Genomic DNA, 19,829 nt, shown 5'->3' with positions numbered 1-19,829 from the left:
CCCACTGTGTCTCCCACGAACAAGGCATTCTCTAGTCTTCCCCTGAAGACACTACCACCCTTCAACCCCCCACCTCCAACTCCCCCACTGCCTCCTACCCCACCAGTCAGAATATGCCTCGTCCTACTGGGTGGAGGATGGGGCCGGCATGAGCCCCCTAGGTTGTTTTGTGTGGTTTTCAACCTCAGCTTTCGGAGCTGCAGCTGGTAGAGGATGGTAGAGGTAGCTAGATGATATAAGCCAAAGGGCACTTCCGACCACTCGGTAGGACAAGACGCGGTGGGGAAGGAAGACTGGCACCCTCCCCACTCTCCCATATCCAGAGAACCGCAAATCTCCCTCAGACCCTCTTACCTACATAGGAGGGTGGGGACTCTTTCTGACCGGCGTCCCGGCTGACCACTACCTGATCCACATCTAGTGCTCAGCCAATGGCTGAGGGCCAGGGATAGAGCGGGGCGGAGCATGGTTGCTAGGGCCGGGCTAGTGGGGTGAGGCGAGAGGCTCCGCTAGAGACTCGGTGTGGTTGCTAGGGTGGGAGGTCACAGAGCGCGCTCAGGGATTGGGCAGCGTCGAGGGAGGTGGGTGGTAATTGGGCGGTGCCCAGGAGGCGCCCGGGTGAGGCGCGGGTGCGCGAGCGGGAGTTCCGTCGGCAGGCCGGTGCTGAGAGCCCGCACCTTCACCATGGTCTCGGCTGAGCTGGACTACACCATCGACATCCCGGATCAGCCCTGCCGGAGTCAGGGTATGGAACGAGGTTTGGGGCCAGTCGTGGGGAGGTGACCTAACGAGCCTGTGTTAGCTTGCGCAGTTGTGGCTCCGCCCCCGAGGCCCCGCCCTCTCGCGGCCCGCCCCTCACGGGGGTCCTGCAGGTCCTAGACTTCGTGGGGCCCAGAGAGCCCCGCCCCCTTGTCAGCCCCGCCCCCGGAGTGCTCAACCGGTCCGAGCCCCGCCTCTTCCCTGCGTCCTTTGGTGTGGGGGCCCTGTTTTTCTGTCTTTTTGGTCAGAATTTTCAGGTCCATGACCTTGTTACTCTCTTCCTAGCTGAAGTCTGCGGAGGGCAGGAGCCCCTCCTGATTCATTTGTTTGAGGTCGGGCTTCCTACTTCTATCCTCTCTTTGGCGGTTGTGGCTAAGCAGTCCCCATCACTATTTTCCGGGGTCCTCTCAGAAGCCCAGGACACAGAAACCCTTATCCCTCCCTCCCTTTGCACTCTCCTTGGCAGTGGTTAACAGAGCAGTCTCTGCCGTCGGGTAGAAGTTGTTGTAGCTGCCAGCCCCTGAAAGACACACGGACCACCAGAACTCAGTGAGTTATAGAAAACGCGCTCTTTATTCGGCCAGCTGGGTCTGCCAGGGGTACGCAGACCCCAAATTAAGCAGCCCCGAATGTAGAGGTACAGGGTTTTTAAGCCCTAAATCCCATTCCTCATTCTGTCTTAAACACAAAGGTCTATTTTTCCCCTATTCACTACCTGTCAACCCACAGGTTGGGTGTGCAAGCGGGGAGTACAGAAGCAGAAAGCTTGTTATTAGAATGTTGTGTTCCCATGGGTGATAACCTATGTTCCCATGGGCAATAGCCAAGCAGTAATTTTCTAGCCAGCACATCCCCCTTGGCCTTAGCAGAAAATCAGATCTTTGATTCTTCATATGGAGTTTGCTCATAGCCCCTATTTTGTAATACTAAAAGTCTAATGGAATTAATTCTTTTCCTTATATGTACAAACAAGAAATTAAGGAAACATGGGCCAAAAGTTAACAAGAGGAGGAGGATGATTAAAGGTCCAGCTACAGCAGATAGAAGAGTTGTTAGCCACGGTGACCAATTGAATATCCTATGAAACCAGTTATTTGATTCTAGTCTCTGTCTTTCCCTAGCATCTAAATTTCTCTGTACTAGTCGTAAACTCTCTCTGATTACTCCAGAGTTATTAGCGTAGAAGCAACAGGTTTCACCTAGAGCCATACATAATCCATCTTCTAAGAATAATAAATCTAAACCTCTTCTATTTTGGAGGACTACTTCTGCTAGTGAATTGACTTGAAGTTCTAGCCTGCTGAGCTCAGTTAAGTTTAAGGGAGTTCCTACCTCGACATAGTAAGGGGGTTTTGGGTTTAGGCACAACCAGCAATCTTGTCCTATGTCTGGGGTGGTCTTATTTAAGACCTTGTGTATTGTCGTTAGCAAAGTTATTAATGCTCCTTCTGGTTTTGGTTGTAGCTGGTCAAATGCCTGGGCTAAAGAGGAAAAAAGGAAGAAACAGAGGGTTATACTTATGTACGTTTGAGTCTTGGTCTTAAGGGCCCGTCTTCCTTAGCCGTCCACTCTCGTGCTGGCTTCACGTGGGAGTGATGAATCAATGATGGAATGCCGTCTACTTTAACTGCAGTGAGCGTCGTCAGGTAGACAGTGAAGGGTCCTTTCCATTTGGGTTCTAGTCTCTTGGAAGTGAACTTCTTGATCCACACAGAGTCCCCAGGCTGAAACTGATGGGGAAGTCCGTCCCCTGGGGCTGAGTGGGCAGCACGAACCCGGGACCAAATCTCCTTCTGTAGACTTTGAAGGGCCTGTAAAGACTTAAGTAAGACCAGGTTATGTAGTTCTGCCTTTTGAGCAGAAGTCCTATGGGGAAGAGCTTGTGACCAGATGGTGCCAGTTAGAGTTACGACCGCTGCCCCAGCATACCTCCTTCTTTCCTGCATGAGACTGCTCCTGTCCGTGAACAGAACTTCATTGGCCTCAGGCAGAGGGGAGTCTTTGAAGTCTGGCCATGAGGAACACACAGCGTCAGTGAAATCTATGCAATCATGAATGGGGGTCTCGAGGTCTGGGTCTGGCAACAGATTGGCTGGGTTGATGACAGTAGCTTTGGATTTTAGCCATACATTTGGGGTCATCCGGTGCCTCCCTGTTGTTGAACACCTTCTGGGCTATCTCAACAAGTTAGAACAAGTTCATCCCTGCAAAACCTAATTTTTGCAATTTATACCGGATATCAGGGGCTGCCTGAGTAGCAAAGGCTATATTAATTTCCTGCTGGTTCTCAGGGGCCTCAGGATCAATGGGGGTGTATACCCGGTACACCTCATTCAAGAAACTCTCCAGGGGATTCCTGAGGTCCCTCCCTGTATAACTTCAGTTACCTTAGAAAGGTTAGTTGGTTGATGAGCAGGCATCCTAATTCTCCCAATTAGAATCTGGAGGTACCGATCTAATCCATTCTCCCTGCCTGAGAATTGTGTCCCCAGTCTGGGTGGGTGGAGGGAAATTCCTCCTCAGTCTGTTCCCCTGCTTCCTCAACTTCCCTCCCTCCCGCAGCAATCTTTTGTGTTTCAGTCCGAATGCATCCGCGTGCTTCCTCGGTGAAGTGGGTAGTTAAAAGCTGTTGACAATCATCCCAAGTGGGGCAGTGAATCTGAAAGACTCTTTCTAAGAGTCCCGGTAATGCCTGGGAGAACAGTCGTCCCAAGTGGGGCAGTGAGTCTGAAACACACTTTCTAAGAGTCCCAGTAATGCCTAGGGTTTCTCAGAGAAAGGCGGATTCTGTGCCTTCTAGTTGTACAGGTCACTAGTCGAGAAAGGCATGTAAACCATAAAGGGCCTGTATGTGTGATGCCCCTGGGGTGGTGCTTCTCGCAAGGGGAGAATGGCTGGTGGTATCGGCCAGTGCCCTGCCCGGAGCAGGAGCAGGAGGCCCGTAAAGGTTACCTGCCCACGTCCGGGGAGGTGAGGCAGTGCTATTGGGCCTCTGTTGTCCTGGATTATAGGGTGGAGGAAGGTCACTGTCCTCCAGTGGAGATTGGAGGACTGAGGGACTGGGCTGTCCCGGAGATTCAGTTGCTGCATGTTTCGGGGTACCCACAACTAAAACACGTGCCCCTAGAGAGAGCGCACACCGGCGGAGCCAAGGAGGGGGGTTCTGAACAAGATTTAACCATTGATCAATGTAGGGAAACTGATCGGGATGTCCCGGGTCTCCCGTGACAATCTTCCAAACAGTCCTCACTAAACCCTTGTCAAAGGAGCCCTCTGGAGGCCAGCTTACACCAAAAGATGGCCACTTGACTTCACACGATGTTCTTAGTCTGCCTGGAGAAAACTTTATGCCATAATCAGCTCCCTCTACAAGCCCCTTTTTGAAATGAACTCAGGCCTCCCCCCATCGCTTGCGTAGAAAACACAAAACAGACACTCAGACAAGAACAATTACCGGGGTGTAGGTGGACCCAGAGAAGTCCGCCACCTATAACCTAGACAAGACCAGAGACAATAAACAGAACCCAACAACAGGGCACAGGAGGCGGCGTCCCGCGGCCTGGCCATGGTCCAGGAGATATGACTGCATCCAGTGTTTCCACGGACCCCCACTGACTGGTCAACAGAAACAAGAAGGTACCTTTTATCCAGACACCGAGGCCTCGGAGATTCCAGATTCCCGTCGGGACCAGGAGCAAAGAGCGTGTCCTAAAGGTTGCGTCCTTGACGATTGTACTGACCCGTCACAGCATTCAAGGGCCCTGGAACGTCTCAGGTTGGCCACCCCTTTGAATCTGTAACAGGGACAGCAACCGCTTCGGAGGCCGGTCCGGTCTTAGGTCCCAGGGCCACTCCCTGAGATCTGGCTGGGGCGTCCAAATGTTGTAGCCGCCAGCCCCCGAAAGACACACAGACCACCAGAACTCAGTGAGTTATAGAAAACGCGCTCTTTATTCGGCCAGCTGGGGCTGCCAGGGGTACGTAGACCCCAAATTAAGCAGCCCCGAAATGTAGAGGTACAGGGTTTTTAAGCCCTAAATCCCATTCCTCATTCTGTCTTAAACACAAAGGTCTATTTTTCCCCTATTCACTACCTGTCAACCTACAGGTCAGGTGTACAAGCAGAAAGCTTATTGTTAGAATGTTATGTTCTCATGGGCGATAGCCTATGTTCCCATGGGCAATAGCCTATGTTCCCATGGGCAATAGCCAAGCAGTAATTTTCTAGCCAGCACAAAGTCTGTTCACCTCCTGACTGCTCCCTTTAGGAACTTGATGATCTTTGGCAGGCTACCCACTCTGAACTTCAGTTTCTTCATCTGCAAAACTGGCATACAGATAGTAACCTCCTTCACAGGGTTGTTGGTTGTACAACTGAGGTTGTTTGTGTTAAGGACCCAGCACAGTGTCTGGCATGGAGTGACTTTAACGATTAGCATTATTTTTCCTCCCCACAGTCATATCATTAAAGAATGGCGTGTTGGAGGCTCTAGAAAATTTGTAGCCTGTAGAGCAGGCCTCAGTCCCTGGCCGTGTGAGTAGGATTTGGGGCCCAGAGGATGGAAAGTTTGGCCCAGACTGGGAATTATGGTACAGGAGCCCTAAAGTACATGTCAGCCCAGGAGCCCAGCATGTCTGCCCCGTGCATTACTCCACACTGCTTTCACGCCAACAGTCTCACTGCCAGCAGCTCAGCCTCAGAGCTACCGCAGTGATTTTCCTAAGGCAAAGGTTTGCTGTTATCACTGCTCTGCATAAAACCCTTCAGTGGCTCCTTATTGCCCTCAGGATAAATCATGTCCAGATTCCTTAACATGGCATTCAAAGGCCTTCATAATTTATCAGCCTCTGCTTACCTTTTTGATCACTATGTCCTTCCACAGTTCAATTTGAGTTTTATGTTCTAGCAACCCAACTGCTTGTGATTCTCCACACACTTTGTGCTTCTCTGCCTTTGCTCCTGCTGTTTCCTCTGTCTGGAATGCCCTTTCTCTTCTGCTGCCCCACACAGCCCCCCTCTCGTCCAGCTCATCATTTAATGCTTAGTTCAGATGTTGCCTCTTTCAGGAGAGCCTTCCTAGACCCCTCCCATCGCATCTTGTTTTCTTTGGTCGAGGTCTAAGAGGGGAGGGCAGCCCCTGGGTTTCCACAGAACAGATGGCTCTAGATCAGCTGTATTTCCCTAGAACTGTGCTCAGGGAAATTTTAACTGTTGGCTTAGGGCTCTTGGGTTTATAGATGTAAAAGTGCTTTTGGCATCAGTGCGAGATGAAGCCAGTTAATGTTCTTGTCCTTGGAGAGCCTTCAGCTGCAAAGGACTGGAGCTGCCCTCCGCATGGCCAGGAGAGCAGAAGTTCTCTCTCAGCCCTTGTGGGCCACCTGGTGCCCTTGGTTTGCATATCAGACCTACCTCATACTTGTTCTATAGCTTTGGCAAGTTATTGAAGCACCCTGTCAGGGACAGTGAGCCTCAGATTTTCTCACTGTAAAATGGGAATTATAATAGTGCCTACTTCAGGGACTGTGAGGGTTGCCAAGATGGTGATTGGATGTGTGTGCCCGGCACGTTGTCGGTATATTTCCTCTGCTTATGGCTCCTCACACTGCTTGAGGAGGCTGGGTCCTAGTAGTGAGAGAAATCTTAGGGGGACCATTTTGTCCTGCATCCTTGTGCTAGCATAAGGGCATTCTCTTGCTACCGGACTGTCCCTGACAGGGTGCTTCCTCCCAAACATCTTGATCCGTTGGAGGCAACTGGGATTGTTAGAAAGCACCTCCCTTTTTTGAGCCACAATCGGCCTTCCTGTCATTTCCTCTTTCAGTTCAGCATTTGCTATGTGCTGGCCTTGAGTTAGTTGCTGGTGCCTTAGAAGTGACTCAGGAGCAGGCTCCCTTCAGGGAGCTGTGGTTTTGGGGAAGGGTGAGGTTTATGAGCAGCTGGTTTCACAATGATGTGGTGGTAACTGCAGGGCTAGAGGGTCGTGGTGGGTACAACAGAGAGCAAGGTAATCTCTCTTCCTCTCTCTTCAAGGCACAGCTTCATGCCTTCCTCACATCTCTTCTCCAAGAGAAATACCTCCAGGGCTTTCAGCTGTCCCTCCTCTGATACAGTTCTAACAATCTCCTTCCGATTGCTCCTCTGGACTGGCTTTAGTGTGTCACGCCTTTACCTCAAAGTGCATACCCCAGAACTGAGCTGGAAGTTGTAGGACCTCTCAGAAGGAGTTAACAGCACTGTGATCCCCTGAATTCATTTGCTTTCCATCTGAAGAGAGCTCCCCTTCAGGCTGACATGGCTTCACAGAGTGACAGTCTTTGGGGACCCCCAGAGATTGTAGTGTGTAGGACAGTCATATTTGGTGTCTGGAATTGCTCTTCCTCCATATTCGAACATCAAAGCCACAGAGCCCAGCACTGTGGTGAGTTGACAGAGAGGTGAGCAGCTGCTGCTGACACATCAGTTCGCTGGAAGGGAGCTGTGGATCTGGGGTCATTCAGAGCCCGGAATGGACAGCTCAGGATTTCTCTGCTGGGAGTCCCACCACCAGTATCTGTGGCAGCCCATGTTGAGGGTAGTCTGTTTGGTCCTTTGCTGAAGCTGAGCCCTTGACCTGGAATCTCCTCCCAACCCACCCACTCTGCTTCTCTGACTAGTGATTCCCTCACCCTCCTAATACCCTGCTCCCATCTCATTTTTTGGGGGGCTCCCAGAGCAAGGAGTTGTTGTAGTGCTTTTGATCGTTTTGCTCACTGTTGCCAGGGCCTGGCAAGGATGAGGTGCCAAGTGAGCCCAGTGGAGTCACTTGGAGGCACTGTGGGAGTCAGCTGCTTTGACATCTTAATCCAAGATTGTATTGCCCCTCCTCCTCCCAGCCAGAGAATGGTCAACCAAGTCCTGTCCCAAGGCCCTTCTGTGGTTTGCTGGCAGGCCCGCAGGCCTTCTTAAAACCACCATGTCGCCCTCATGTTCAGTAAACATTTTCAGAAATAAACGATTCACGGAATTAATGGGGCAGGGACGAGGAGCTCACTCTTAGGGTACAAAGAAGGCTTTGCAGGGGAAGTGATGGATTTATTGTCATCTTAGGCTTTATTTTACTTACTTATTTGAACTTTAAAGATCAGATTTGGAAAACCAAGGCTTTATGATCCTGCTCTTTTGCTAAGCACTGGCTTGGGTCAAAGAAATGTAGACATTGTCTTAACCCTCAGGAAGCTTTCACAGGCACCCAGGAAACAGTGTGGAGTGGTCTGGACCACCATGATGGTCCCTGGTGGTCGGGGCACCTTCCTGGAGAAGAGTGGCCCAAGCTGGACCTGGAGCATCGGGAGGGCTGGCAGGTAGATGATGAACAGCAGAAAGTGTGGCAGTAAGGGGGCTGAGAAGGACTGAGAATGGCCCATGGGAGCAGGGCCCTGGCAGGAGGCTGTGGTGTGTTTTCAGGAGTGGGCAATGAGATGAAAACCTAAAGAACTATCACACCAGAGAGGCCTCCAAGGCCCAGGTGAAGTGTGAGTTGGGACTTGATCCTCTTCTTGTTTATGGGGACCTTAAAAAATGCCTTAAAAAAACCCCAGGAGTTTCATTTATTTTTTAACTCATGGTTTCTTGTTCCACACATTAATAAAAGCCTTTTCTAATTTGTCTGCTCTATACCAGGCACTGTGCTGGGCCTTGGATTTGAGATCCAGACCTGATAGACCCTTTAGAGGCCTGCCTTTTCTGAGGCCTCGGGGTTTCTGTTGCACTTCCATGTCGACCATGCCCTATTCACATGCCAGGCCTGCTAGGAGCTCCTCCCAGGATTTCATGAATCCTCCCCACCACCTTGTGAAGGAGGGAGTGCTGTCATCCCGTTTTACAGATTGGGGACAGAAGCTCCGGGGAGGTGAAGTACCTTGTCCCAGGTTATCCCAGATTTCAACTTGGGAGCCTCACTCCTAAATTTGTGCATGCAGGTTTCAGCGGCCATTAGGGAGTGTTGCTTGAATCCAGTTTCATTGCTAGGAAACAGTTAAGGACATACATGAAGAAAGAGGTGTCCATTAAAGTATTTTTATGACAGCAAAAAATTGGAAACATCATGTTTAGTAATGGAAGATTGGTCACCATAAATTATGAAATATTCTACAGCTGCTCTGCAGCCACTGAAAAGGATGGTGTAGAAATATATAAACTGACAGGCGGAGATGTTCACAATATATTGCTAAATCGAAGAAAGCAGATTACAAAACAGTATGATTCCAAATTTTATTAGATATTTATTTTCTCCTTTTCTATAGTAGGCATGCATTCCTCGTGAAGTAGTAATAACTTTGATTTATTGAACTCTTTCTTTGTGCCAGGTACCATGCTAAGCCCTCTATAGTCATTATTTTATTTAATCCTTTGTATTATTATTCCCATTTTACAGATAAGGGATTTAAAGCTTAGAGAACTTGCTCAAAGTCTATTTCTTAGTTATTAGTGGCAGAGCCAGAGATTTGAACCCAGATAGGATTTTATACAGTATGTACCGTTAGAAACATACCATGCCACTCTCCTATGCTGTAATTTTAAAAGAGTGAAAATATAAAAGCAAATTTCAAATAAAGTAATCTTGTTTTAATAGAGGAACTGTGAAGACTGGAAAATATTTCTGGGGAGTAGAGGAAATTGAGGATCCTTTTATTCTTCATATTTTAAAAAGAAAACTAGGGTCTTTGTATTTTGATTCTGCCTTACAGATAAAAAGCACATATTGTGCCACAGTGAGTTGACTCAGTAGGTGGAGTGGGCATTAGCAAAGCGTAAACATAGAGCGTCAGCGTCCTGGGTGGGGGGACGGGGGTGGGGTGGGGTGGTGTAAGGTGCTGGTGTGAGGTCCTGGAGGTGGATTCTGGCCCTGCCACTTTCTACTGCATATTCTTGGGAAAGGGACTGACTCCGTCTGTGTTTTAGTTTTTTAATCTGTAAAATGGAGACAATAGCTGACGTAGTAGCTAGCTTCTAGGATGTTTGCAGGACCAAATGAGGCAGCAGATATTGAGGTTCTGGCTGGAGTGGCCAGTCCCTAAGGAGGAACAGGCAGAAGAGATTAGTGTTAGATCAGTTGATGTACAGAGAAGCAGCCGTGTGTACAGGTCTGGAGCTGAGGTGATAGCCATTTGGTTAAGACTGGGGCCTTGTTTTTTGTTCCCCCAAGGCCCTGCTGGGATAGTGGTTATAAGCTGTTCTCTAGGCCACTTGGGTTTGGATTCCAGTTTTACTATTTTCTAATTGTGTAACCTTGAGCAAGTTATTTCCTATCTCTGTGGTTTAGTTTTTCATTTGTAAAATGAGAATAATAACAATATTTTTGTTCGTGGGGTTGTCGTGAAGATTAAATGAGTTGATATGCAAAGTGCTTAGAATAGTGCCTGACACATAATGTTCTTTTTGCTGTTCCTGTTTTTCTTGGTGCTGGGAGAGAGGGGGAGGGTAGGAGCTGGAAGGAAATGTGGAATTCGGAGCGGTTTATGATGGTTTAGGAACGAGGTGGATTGGATTGCCTGAGTGAGGTCATGCTAGTCTTGGAGTATATATAAGTGGGAAATGAGCTGGTGGTGCCTGTCTTCAGTGTCTGAGGGGCAGTGGCCAGAGGCCAGGAGATGTCAGCAGCGGGAGGGGAGAGGATGATATGGCCAGTAGAATGAGCATAAAAGGAGCAGGGGGTTTTACAAGAGGGTGGAGGAATCATTATCTGGATGTGGTCATAAATAATAATAGCCATAGCAATTACTTTTATGACTCTGGAAAGGGCAGTGGGTAACAAGAAGAATGCCAGCTCTTTCTCCCTTGGATCCATTCTTCACTTTGCAGCCACGTGTTCATTTAGGACATTTCTACTGAGTGCCTGAACGGGCCAGCTGCAGTGCTGGGCACTGGGGATGTGGCAATGAACACGACAGACCCAGTTCCTGCCTTCACGATGCGTGCTGGCTAAGGGGAGAGACAGACATTAAACAGATAATTGCACAAGTCATTAATCAATACAGATTGGATCATGCCATTCCCACCCACAATTCCAGAATCTTCATTAGCTTTCTACTGCTACAGAATAAAATCTCGACTCCTAAGCATGGCTTGAAGGCCCTGAAGGGTCAGGCTCCAGTCCCACTCTTGGCAGCTCTCCTGACCACTGCTGTTCCTTCACCCAGGCGTCTAGCACCCCCAGGACTGCTTGCTGTTTCCTAGACCGACTACAATGTCTCCAGTGGCCCCCTGCCGCTCGCTGCTCACGCACTCTCTGCACCTGGCATGCTCCTGCTGGTTCTTCATGGCCAGCGCAGCAAGTGCGTTTTCCTTCTGTAGGCCTTTTCCAGTCACCATCGCTCTCTCAGCCATGTTCCCAGAGTACCTTGGACTTATCTGGATATAGCACTTCATGTATAGAATCAGAAATTTGTAGCATGGCTCCAATGGAAGGAGGTCATGACAAAGGCTCTGAGCTAGGAGTGGGCACGGAAAGTAGAGTGCTGGGAGAACATGTCAGGGGAGTGGGAGGTGCCCATAGGTAGGCAGCACCTGTGGCTTAGGGGCAGCCTCGAGTACCTGGCTGGAGTGAAGGGACCAGTTCCCTCCCTTTAGGAACATGATGGAAAGCTTAGGCTCAGGGAATAGGCAGTGTGTTCAGGGTGCCTGTATGCTGAGAGTTTTCTTCATGGGGATGCATGTCTGGGAAAGAGTTATTCCTGCCCGAGTTGGTGAAGCCCAGTGTGCCAGTAAAACCTGCAGTGGAGCAAGATGGAGTTAGAAATCCTAGCTACAGGAGTTGGGGCAGCCCAGAGGCCCAGTAAAAGCTGTCTGAACCCTCCCCATCTGGGAATGCGCCATCACTGCTAGTCATGGTGGCCTTAACTTTGGGTGGCCACCAGGGGATGTGATTTCCCTTGGCTGCCTTCTTTGTATTTGAGATAAATCCCAAAGCCCTTTGCTCGTGTCTCGGTGGTGGCACATGGAGGGAGAGTCCTACGCTCAGACAGCCTCACCAAGGTAAGGGAGCTGCCAAGGGCCAGGTCTCAGGAGTAGAGCTTCTGGATCTCAGAGATTCAAAGGCAGACCCAAGTGGTAGCAGCCAGTTAATACTCATGGGGCTGCCGCAGCCTGAGCTTCCTGGACCGTCATCCCCAGATATAGCCTCTTCACCAAAAAGGCCAGTGCAGGTGAAGTGCTGCCCTGTTAGAGGACAGAGGAACATCAGGCCGAGAAAGGGAGTGAGAATATCTGGAGTGGCCTGAGTTAGAGCTGTGGGACTTCCTTCCTCATCAGAGACTGAGGCCAGCGTCAGGAGATCCTGGGAGGGCTGGCAGGCATCAGCAAGGGACTGAGGCACTGTCAGCTCCTGCTGCAGACAGTTATAACCCAGCCTGGGATCCCCGTGGGTGCAGGCAGTTAATCTCCGTAGGCCAGAGTCGCCACTGCTGGAGAGCAGGAACATTGAACTTTTCAATCACATTAATTTCCACAGGAAATTGTTGTCTTCCTTTTGTCCAAAGGTTAGTGATTTATATTTACCATCCTCTTAACTAGCCTTGAAATTTACTGTTGCCAGGTCACCACCGGCCTTCGTAAATCTTAGGGTGGCAGCCGAACATAGCCAAGTGGCTTGATCCTTGGAAGGGCACACCCTGGTCCTTTCGGGAGGGCAGATAACCTGCACAGAAGAGCCCCTGAGGAGGTGGGGAGTCACTTGGCAGGGAGATGAGATGAGATCTGACCAACAAGGTTGCAGGGAAGCCTTTTGATAGCAGCCATGGAGTAGGCAGCTGGCTTGTGCATCAGCATATCACCACAGGAGACGTGCTTCTAGTTGTGGACAGGGATGGTGGTACAGAAGGCCTCAAGCAGCTTGGTTAGGATGGCCTGTGTGACCTTAGGCAAGTATCTTAACCACTCTGTGCCTCGGTTTCCTCATCTATAATAGTATTACTCATACTGTTGTTATGAGGGTTAAACTTCAGTAAATATCAGCTAGTAGTAGTCTCTGGAAGGACAGGTGGGTGGTTTGGTATAGGCCTTGGAGTCAGTCTGCTCCGCCTCTCTGCTTACACTGACCTATCCGTTTCTCTTTGGAAGACCCTCTTCTTCCATCTATTTGTGGAATTAGAACATGGGCTTGTAAACTTTTTTTGTGAAGGGCTGGTAAGTATTTTATGCTTTGTGAACCATATGATCTCTGTTGCAGCTACTCAACTCTGCTGTTTTATTATGAAAGCAGCCATACACAAGAAGTAAATGAATGTGGCTGCATTCCAATAAAACTTTATTTGTGGACAAATTTCCATGTTTCACAAAATATTATTATTATTTTTTAAACCATTTAAAAATGTAAAAACCCATTTTTTATTTCGGCTCACAGGTCACATAAAAACAACATGGGCTGGATTTGGCTCATGGCTTGTAGTTGGCTGACCCCAGTATTAGAAGGTGAAATTGCATGGATAAAGTAGTCTTTTTTTCACCTGTGCTATGTCTTTGAGTCATTAAAGAAAAGTGCCCTCCTGTGGATTTTTCCAATGACCCTGCAGTGACTCCTGAGAGGCCTAAAAGCCACCTTGAGGAAGGAGCCCAGTGGGAACCTGAGGCACAGGGGCTGGCAGAATACCTGGGCCTGTCACTCGTTGGTTCCCTGCCTGTAGCCAGAGTGGTGCTGGCTCTAGAATGGCCAGTCACCCCCACCCCACACCCCATCTCTGGTGCTGACTGTCTCACTGTATGTGTTTCAGAGTACAGCCCTAGCCAAGATGGGAAGGAGGCAGGGACTCGACAGCCTTTGGTGATTCTTTTGGGCTGGGGTGGCTGCACCGACAAGAACCTTGCCAAGTACAGCGCCATCTACCACAAAAGAGTGAGTACTGCAGGCATGGGGACACCCAGGGCTCTGGGGCCCTGCCCCATGTAGTTGCTTTGCGGGGAACTCTGAGCCTTGGCTGCCTTCTTCTCTGGGCCGCAGCAAAGGCTGACCACCAATGTTGCAGGCCTGAGAATGGTACCAAGAATGGCCTGTGAGGAAGACGCTGGGGTCATGGGGACTTTGGCAAGATTATCCCTGCTTTGCTGCTAGCTTTGTGGCCTGGTCTGTCCCCTTCAGCCCCCTGACTTGCTTCCTCTTCCTTCCTCCCCAAACCCCACAGTGGGTAGCCCAGCCCTTATGTGCTCCCAGCTGCAGAGTCCACCCAGACCTCAAGTTTCTGTTGGCTGGATGCTGCCTGTCTGGGCAGCAGGAGCCTGGGTTGGGTGCGCTGGGTGTCTGTACTTCCAGGACTGTCACCTTTTCTGATCAGGTGAAGTTCTGTCTTAGATTGACCAGGGCACCTTCACATTCCTGTAGTAGAAGGGCCTCTTGGAAAAGAGATTCAGGCTTGAGGTTTCCTTGCTTCTTCTCAGGCTGCACCAGGAGTTGGATATAGAGGTTGTGGTAATTGAAGAGAGCCTTAGGGGGCTTGGTTACATTGTGAAAGGTCATTTCGTATCTTTGGCCTCTGGCCCAGTCCTGCCCTTCTCAGCCCAGACTTCCCAAAGCAAAGAAACACCAGCACAGACAGCCCCAGCTGCCACCTGGGAGCCTAGAACTGAGGAGGGGTGGGAGCCTTCCGGGAGAAAGGCCAGCTGGTGTCCCCCTCCCCTTGGCCTCTTTCCACTGACCCACGTCTGCACTGTGCCTAAGGTGTGTGGTGGCCGTGGAGTGGGAGAAAGTTTGGGGGAAAAAGTAGTTCTGAGCTTGAAGCTCCCTGCCACCAACAAGGCTGATCCTCTGGCATCAGCTTTTATAGCTTGCCTTACTCTGCAGGTAGTTTCAGCTACTTCTGAATTTCTTCAGTGAGGTAGGCTTTTTTGTCTTGCTTCTCCATTAGACTAAGATCTGTGAGGGCAGGCGGAAAAATAGAAATAGGTGAATGTGGCTAGAACAGAGAATGAAAGAAAGGGCATGTGGCAAGAGGTGAAGCTGGGGAGGGTCCTCAGGGGATTTGGGGAGGGTCCTCAGGGGATTTAAGCAGGGCCACTGAGGTTAGATTTGCGCTTCTGAAAGTCCTTCACTGCAGGGGGCCAGGACTGGAAGCTGGGAAGTGAGTTTGTTGCAGTGGTCAGGACCTTGGGGCCGATGGTGCTGGTGGAAGGAAGTTGATTGATCAAGGAGTTCGTTAGGAGGTAGAATGGTAGATTAGTGAGAGATTGGATATGGGCACAGGGATAGGGCGGGGTCAAGGGTAATACCAGAGTTCTGGCTGCAGCAGTTCTTGAGTAGAAGGGGATGTGGGTTTTGAGCCATAGGCGCTGGGGTAGATGCGATTCCCCCAGGGAATGTGTAGAGGGCAAGGACAGAGCCCTGAGAAGCCCAAACTTAAAGGAGCAGAAGATGAAGAGAGTCCTACAAGGAAAGGAGGTGTGGCCCAAGAGGGACAAGAAAACCCAGGAGAGTGTGGTGGAATCCATAGTGCGCCTTTGGGAAATGGGCCACTGTAGAGGGCAGGAGGAAAGATGTTATTGGTGCAGGAGGCATGGTGAGAAAAAGAGGGAGCATAAGCCCAGGGAAGGCAGAGGGGTTGAGGTGGCAGGGCTGGTGGAGGGGTTGTCTGGTAAAGGAAGAGGGTGCATTTACCCTATGGTCAGGAGGATAGAATGGGTGTGGAAAGAAATTTTTTCCTAACCTCAAACCCCTAATACTTTATTATTATTATTTTTTTTTAGCATTTTATATTATTATTAGTCTCAAGTATATAGTACATTGGTTAGAAATTTATATAGTTTATGAATACTTACTATTTAAAAGAAAATAAAGACACCGCATTCTCCCACCCAGAGATTACCTCTATTTACACATTAGTGTATATCTTTTCACCTTTTTGTGTGTGTGTATCTTTTCTTTACCAAAAGGAGATCTTTCGAATACACTATTTTCTATCTTTTTTAGATCATGATCTCTATAGTTCCATGTTAATAAATTTTCATCTCATCTAATTTCCAGTTCACATTTAAATTCTCTAATATTAGAGTCCCCAAAGTGTATATTATAGATGATTTTCCCAAACCAGGATCCAATTCAGGATCACTTATTGCATCTAGTTATTTTGTTCCTTAACCCTTTTTGAAATCTAGACTCCTCCCTGTTTTCAAGATACTAACTTATTGAACAGCTTGGGCTACCAGAGAATATATCTAGGAGTGTGTGATCCTGAATGCTGCTAAAAGGGAAGTGCAATGGGAACTAAAAGGTATCACGGGACTTGATTGTTTGGGAGAATATGGGTGACTTTCATAAGAGCATTGTTTGGGAGGGGATGAAGTTGAAAGGACGGTGAGTGTCAAAGTTTGTCTAGGAAGGTGAAGGGAAGGTGGGATAGAGTTAGAGGGGAACACAGTGTGATGCAGAAGCTTTTTAAAAATGAGATTGGTTTGAGCAAGAATCTAGTGAGAGAGACTGAAAATATAGGAGAGAGGGGTGAGGACTGATAGAGCAGGGCCTTGTCCTTTGAGCATATGCAGAGATGGAGAGATGGCTGGCTTCGGGGGAGAGAGAAAAGACTGGGATCTGACATCCAGTGAGATCTGGGTCCTTGATGTAGGGACTTCTGGGAGCATCTGACTGGGGAGGTGGCGGCAGAGTGATGCCCAGACCCCTCAAGTGTGCACGCATAGGAGATTTGGAGTTAACAGGGCACACTGTGTGTGCCCTCAAAGATGGCACTTTCACAGGAATTGCAGTTATGTCTGTACCAAAAAGTAGTCCTGCATATGAATGCTCCTGGGGAGGGGTGTGTGCGTGTGTGCACTTGTGAAGGTAGTTCTTCATCCATACTGTTAATAAGTGGTGCCAGGAATTGAACCTAGTCCTTTCTGACCCCAGAGTCTGCCTAACTCCAAGTCCCCTGACAAAGGGCCCTTTGTCTCTAGAAAAGGTTAATGAGAGGGGTTTAAGACTCAGGTTGGGTGGCTTTGGCCGCCTTTTCTAACTGGCCTAGAAGGGGATCTGTCTGAAGACTTAGAGGTGTACTTGACCCAGGCATTGAGGGGTACAGAAACCTAGAGAGAATTTGGCTCAGCTTTTAGAATTTGAGGAACAACAGCATTTACTATATTTAGAATTTCAGGGAGTGCGGAAGGAATGATCCCAGGCCTTGGAACCAGATAGATTTCGGTGTCAGACCCCTGATGCAGAAAGTATGGACTGCTCTCAGGGCTCTGTGTAGGGTTGGCAGTGTCTAGAGACTAACATCATGCAGGTCTGGCTCATGAGTGGCCTCTGGTGGTCAAGACTGGGGCCTGCAGGCTATGTCTTGGGTGTTGGGTCTCGTGGGGATGGATACCTGTGCCTGGGACGCAGGGACAGTGCAGAGTGGAGTCGCTGGCAGCAGGGTGTATTCAGGCAGCAAAACCTTAAATGTGCAAGTCGAGCAGATAGGGTGCATGGTCAGGGGTGGGAGGGAGACAGATGCCGATCAGAGTGAGACTTCCTTCTGGTCAGCCCAGAAGTCTCCAAAGCATGCTCTAGGCTCCAGCTCACATACCATCCCAGGCTGAGGGGTCTTGGCCAGTGTGAAGTGATTATTCCACAACCTTCCACTCTGGAAGGCACCATGTCTGTGAGTGGTGAGCTGGCGCCCAGACCCCAGCAGGGCCTGGAACACTGCTAGGCTTTCGGGCCTGTGCAAGTTGGAGCTGCTGGATCCTTCTGACATTGGCTTGTAAACCACCTCCCTGCCCCCACATCCCTGAGGACCAACCAGGCCTCTCTCCTCTTCCTAGGGCTGCATCGTGATCCGATACACAGCCCCATGGCACATGGTCTTCTTCTCCGAGTCCCTGGGCATCCCTTCACTTCGTGTTTTGGCCCAGAAGCTACTTGAGCTACTCTTTGATTACGAGATTGAGAAGGAGCCCCTGCTCTTCCATGTCTTCAGCAACGCCGGTGTCATGCTGTACCGCTACGTGCTGGAGCTCCTGCAGACCCATCGGCGCTTCTGCCACCTGCGTGTGGTGGGCACCATCTTTGACAGCGGTCCTGGTGATAGAAACCTGGTGGGTACTCTACGGGCCCTGGCAGTCATCCTGGAGCACCGGCCTATGGTGCTGCGCCTGCTGTTCCTTGTGGCCTTCGCCCTGGTGGCAATCCTGTTCCATGTCCTGCTTGCTCCACTCACTGCCCTCTTCCACAGCCACTTCTATGACAGGCTGCTCGATGCAGCCTCTCGCTGGCCTGAGCTCTATCTCTACTCAAGGGCTGATGAGATGATCCTAGCCAGGGATGTGGAACGCATGGTGGAGGCACGCCTGGCACGCCAGGTCCTGGTGCGCTCTGTGGATTTTGTGTCATCTGCACATGTCAGCCACTTCCGTGACTACCCTACTTACTACACGAGCCTCTGTGTCAACTTCATGCACAGCTGTGTCCACTGCTAGGGTCCTTGCTCCACCCACCTCACCTAGGCTTCCGAAATAAACGCCTGGCACCTCCCTATAACCTACATCCATGGGTGGGGTCTTCTTCTGGTTCAATTTCCTATGGCCCTTTGGGACTTTGTGGTTCCCCAAGTAGAGAATTCCCTTGAGCTTCTGTGGTGGTCTGCTTATCCCAGGATCCTGGGGAGTGGGAGTGCCTGGGCACATCTCTGCAGGAGCCTTGCAGTGCTTGTGTTTGGATAAGTGCAGCAGTTAGGCTGCTGATTCCTGTGGCATTTAGGCTGTTACGAGTTAAGCAAGTGGGAGTGGGGTGGATCGTTGGTTGATCTCCGGTTCCTTGACTGGAAGGTAAACTTTGTGGGGAGGTGCCAGAGGGTAGGATCAAGCTAGGGCAGGGGCTGTGATCTCTCCTACGGCCTCAGAAGGGCAAAGCCCCACAGCATGAAGCACCATCCTCATGGATCCCGCTTGGCCGTTCAGGAAGAGAGACTTCTCTGACCTGATTGCCAGGGAGTCTGAGGTAGAAGCCAGATGGGGAGCTGAGGATACAGAGGTGATTGACCTGCCTGGGTCCATCACACTTTGTCAGGAAGCCACTGGATCCAGGAAAAGTTGTAAGGTGTGTGTAATGGACAGATAGAGTAGGGAGCATTACACACACACCTTACAGCAGCGCCATATGGGCACTGGGAGAAGCGAAGTCAGGAGCCCTGAAGACCAGCACCAGGGCCAAAGGGCTGTTTGGCTGAAACAACGAAGTCCCTCATCTCCTTGAGGGAGACCCACTTGGCTCCTCTCTAGGCAGGAGTGGTGGCTTTAGCCTTAGAGTTCTATATTATCTATCATTCTGTGTCACTGCTGCACCCTGCTGGCACATAGTAGGTATTTAATAAATAATTGTTGATTGAATGAGCTTACTGTGGTGATCAAGGGACTTGGGGGGCAGGGATGGGCTTTGACAGTTTGACAGGCAGTGAAGGAAATGGATGGAACAACTCTAGGTGGGAGCTGAGTCCTGATATTCTTAGGGCTGATGGACCCTCTGTCTCCTGAGCCGAGCTCTCTATCTGCATGGCGTGTGTCCGCTGGGACCTGGACTGTTGGGGCCAAGTCCTATATTGTGTGGCTGCATTCTTAGCCCTGGCCAATAGGTGGCAGTGCTGCCTGTGCCATGAGACAGCTCAAGAATCTTACAGCAGGTGGGCCGCATGCCCTCACTCTGGGTTAATGTCACCTATTTAGAGAGCATATGGCCTGCAGGGTGGGAGTAACCAGTCATCAAGGGCCTACTGAGACCAAGGCAGGAGAGAAGAGAGTTGAGACCTGAAAGGAGCCATCCTGATGGGAACTGGGCATTACCCACTTCTCTAGCATAAACACTCAGTCATCATGGGGCTAGACAGGCCACATATATTCCCTAGAATATTGGACCTCAGGATCTTGCATTCAGGGCATTTACAACCATCATGCTGGGTATGGGCCTGTGAAGGTTGGCTCAAACCAGGGCGATTTGTTGTTGGGTGGAGGAGGCAGGAGTATGTACCCACCATGGACATCCTAGAAATTTGTGTCTAAGGCAGGAGATTTGGGAAGATGGAGGGTAGGTGTGGCATGTGAGAATATGTAAAAAGGAAAGGGTTCAGGAGTTCTG

At 49.9% G+C, this 19,829-nt stretch overlaps 2 protein-coding genes across 4 annotated transcripts in view; one reads left to right on the top strand and one right to left on the bottom strand.

The window, feature by feature from the left end:
* Nucleotides 1-380, bottom strand: part of CUNH1orf228 (chromosome unknown C1orf228 homolog) — a 40,261-nt gene extending 39,881 nt beyond the window's left edge. The window contains exon 1 of one of the 2 annotated variants that reach the window (XM_023534971.1): nt 355-380. The gene's annotated coding sequence lies outside the window, so the exon portion shown is untranslated. The remainder of the gene's footprint in view (nt 1-354) is intronic. The other variant, XM_023534974.1, reaches the window with a different exon arrangement.
* Nucleotides 381-575: 195 nt separating this feature from the next.
* On the top strand, nt 576-19,091 carry TMEM53 (transmembrane protein 53). 2 transcript variants are annotated; one of them, XM_011367563.2, is made up of 3 exons: nt 576-745; nt 13,507-13,628; nt 17,525-19,091. In XM_011367563.2, the coding sequence occupies exons 1-3, from the start codon at nt 685-687 to the stop codon at nt 18,176-18,178; spliced, it is 837 nt and encodes a 278-aa protein (XP_011365865.1). In that variant the 5' UTR covers nt 576-684; the 3' UTR covers nt 18,179-19,091. The 2 variants fall into 2 exon arrangements, with proteins under 2 accessions (XP_011365865.1, XP_023390743.1); XM_023534975.1 differs by lacking the exon at nt 13,507-13,628 and having other exon boundaries at nt 594-745.
* The last annotated feature ends 738 nt before the right edge of the window (nt 19,092-19,829 follow it).

The sequence above is a fragment of the Pteropus vampyrus genome, unplaced genomic scaffold, assembly GCF_000151845.1.
Source record: "Pteropus vampyrus isolate Shadow unplaced genomic scaffold, Pvam_2.0 Scaffold135, whole genome shotgun sequence".
NCBI classification, from domain to species: Eukaryota; Metazoa; Chordata; class Mammalia; order Chiroptera; family Pteropodidae; genus Pteropus; species Pteropus vampyrus.
The sequence above is the reverse complement of the archived record's forward strand: the minus strand, read 5'-3'. Positions and strand labels throughout refer to the sequence as shown.

Bases quoted from the DNA above. Each gene is read 5' to 3' on its own strand.
- TMEM53 (XM_011367563.2), top strand. From the start codon at position 685: ATGGTCTCGGCTGAGCTGGACTACACCATCGACATCCCGGATCAGCCC. The intron at 746-13,506 runs GTATGGAACGAG...TATGTGTTTCAG, and splicing joins TCAGCCCTGCCGGAGTCAGG to AGTACAGCCCTAGCCAAGAT. The intron at 13,629-17,524 runs GTGAGTACTGCA...TCCTCTTCCTAG, and splicing joins GCGCCATCTACCACAAAAGA to GGCTGCATCGTGATCCGATA.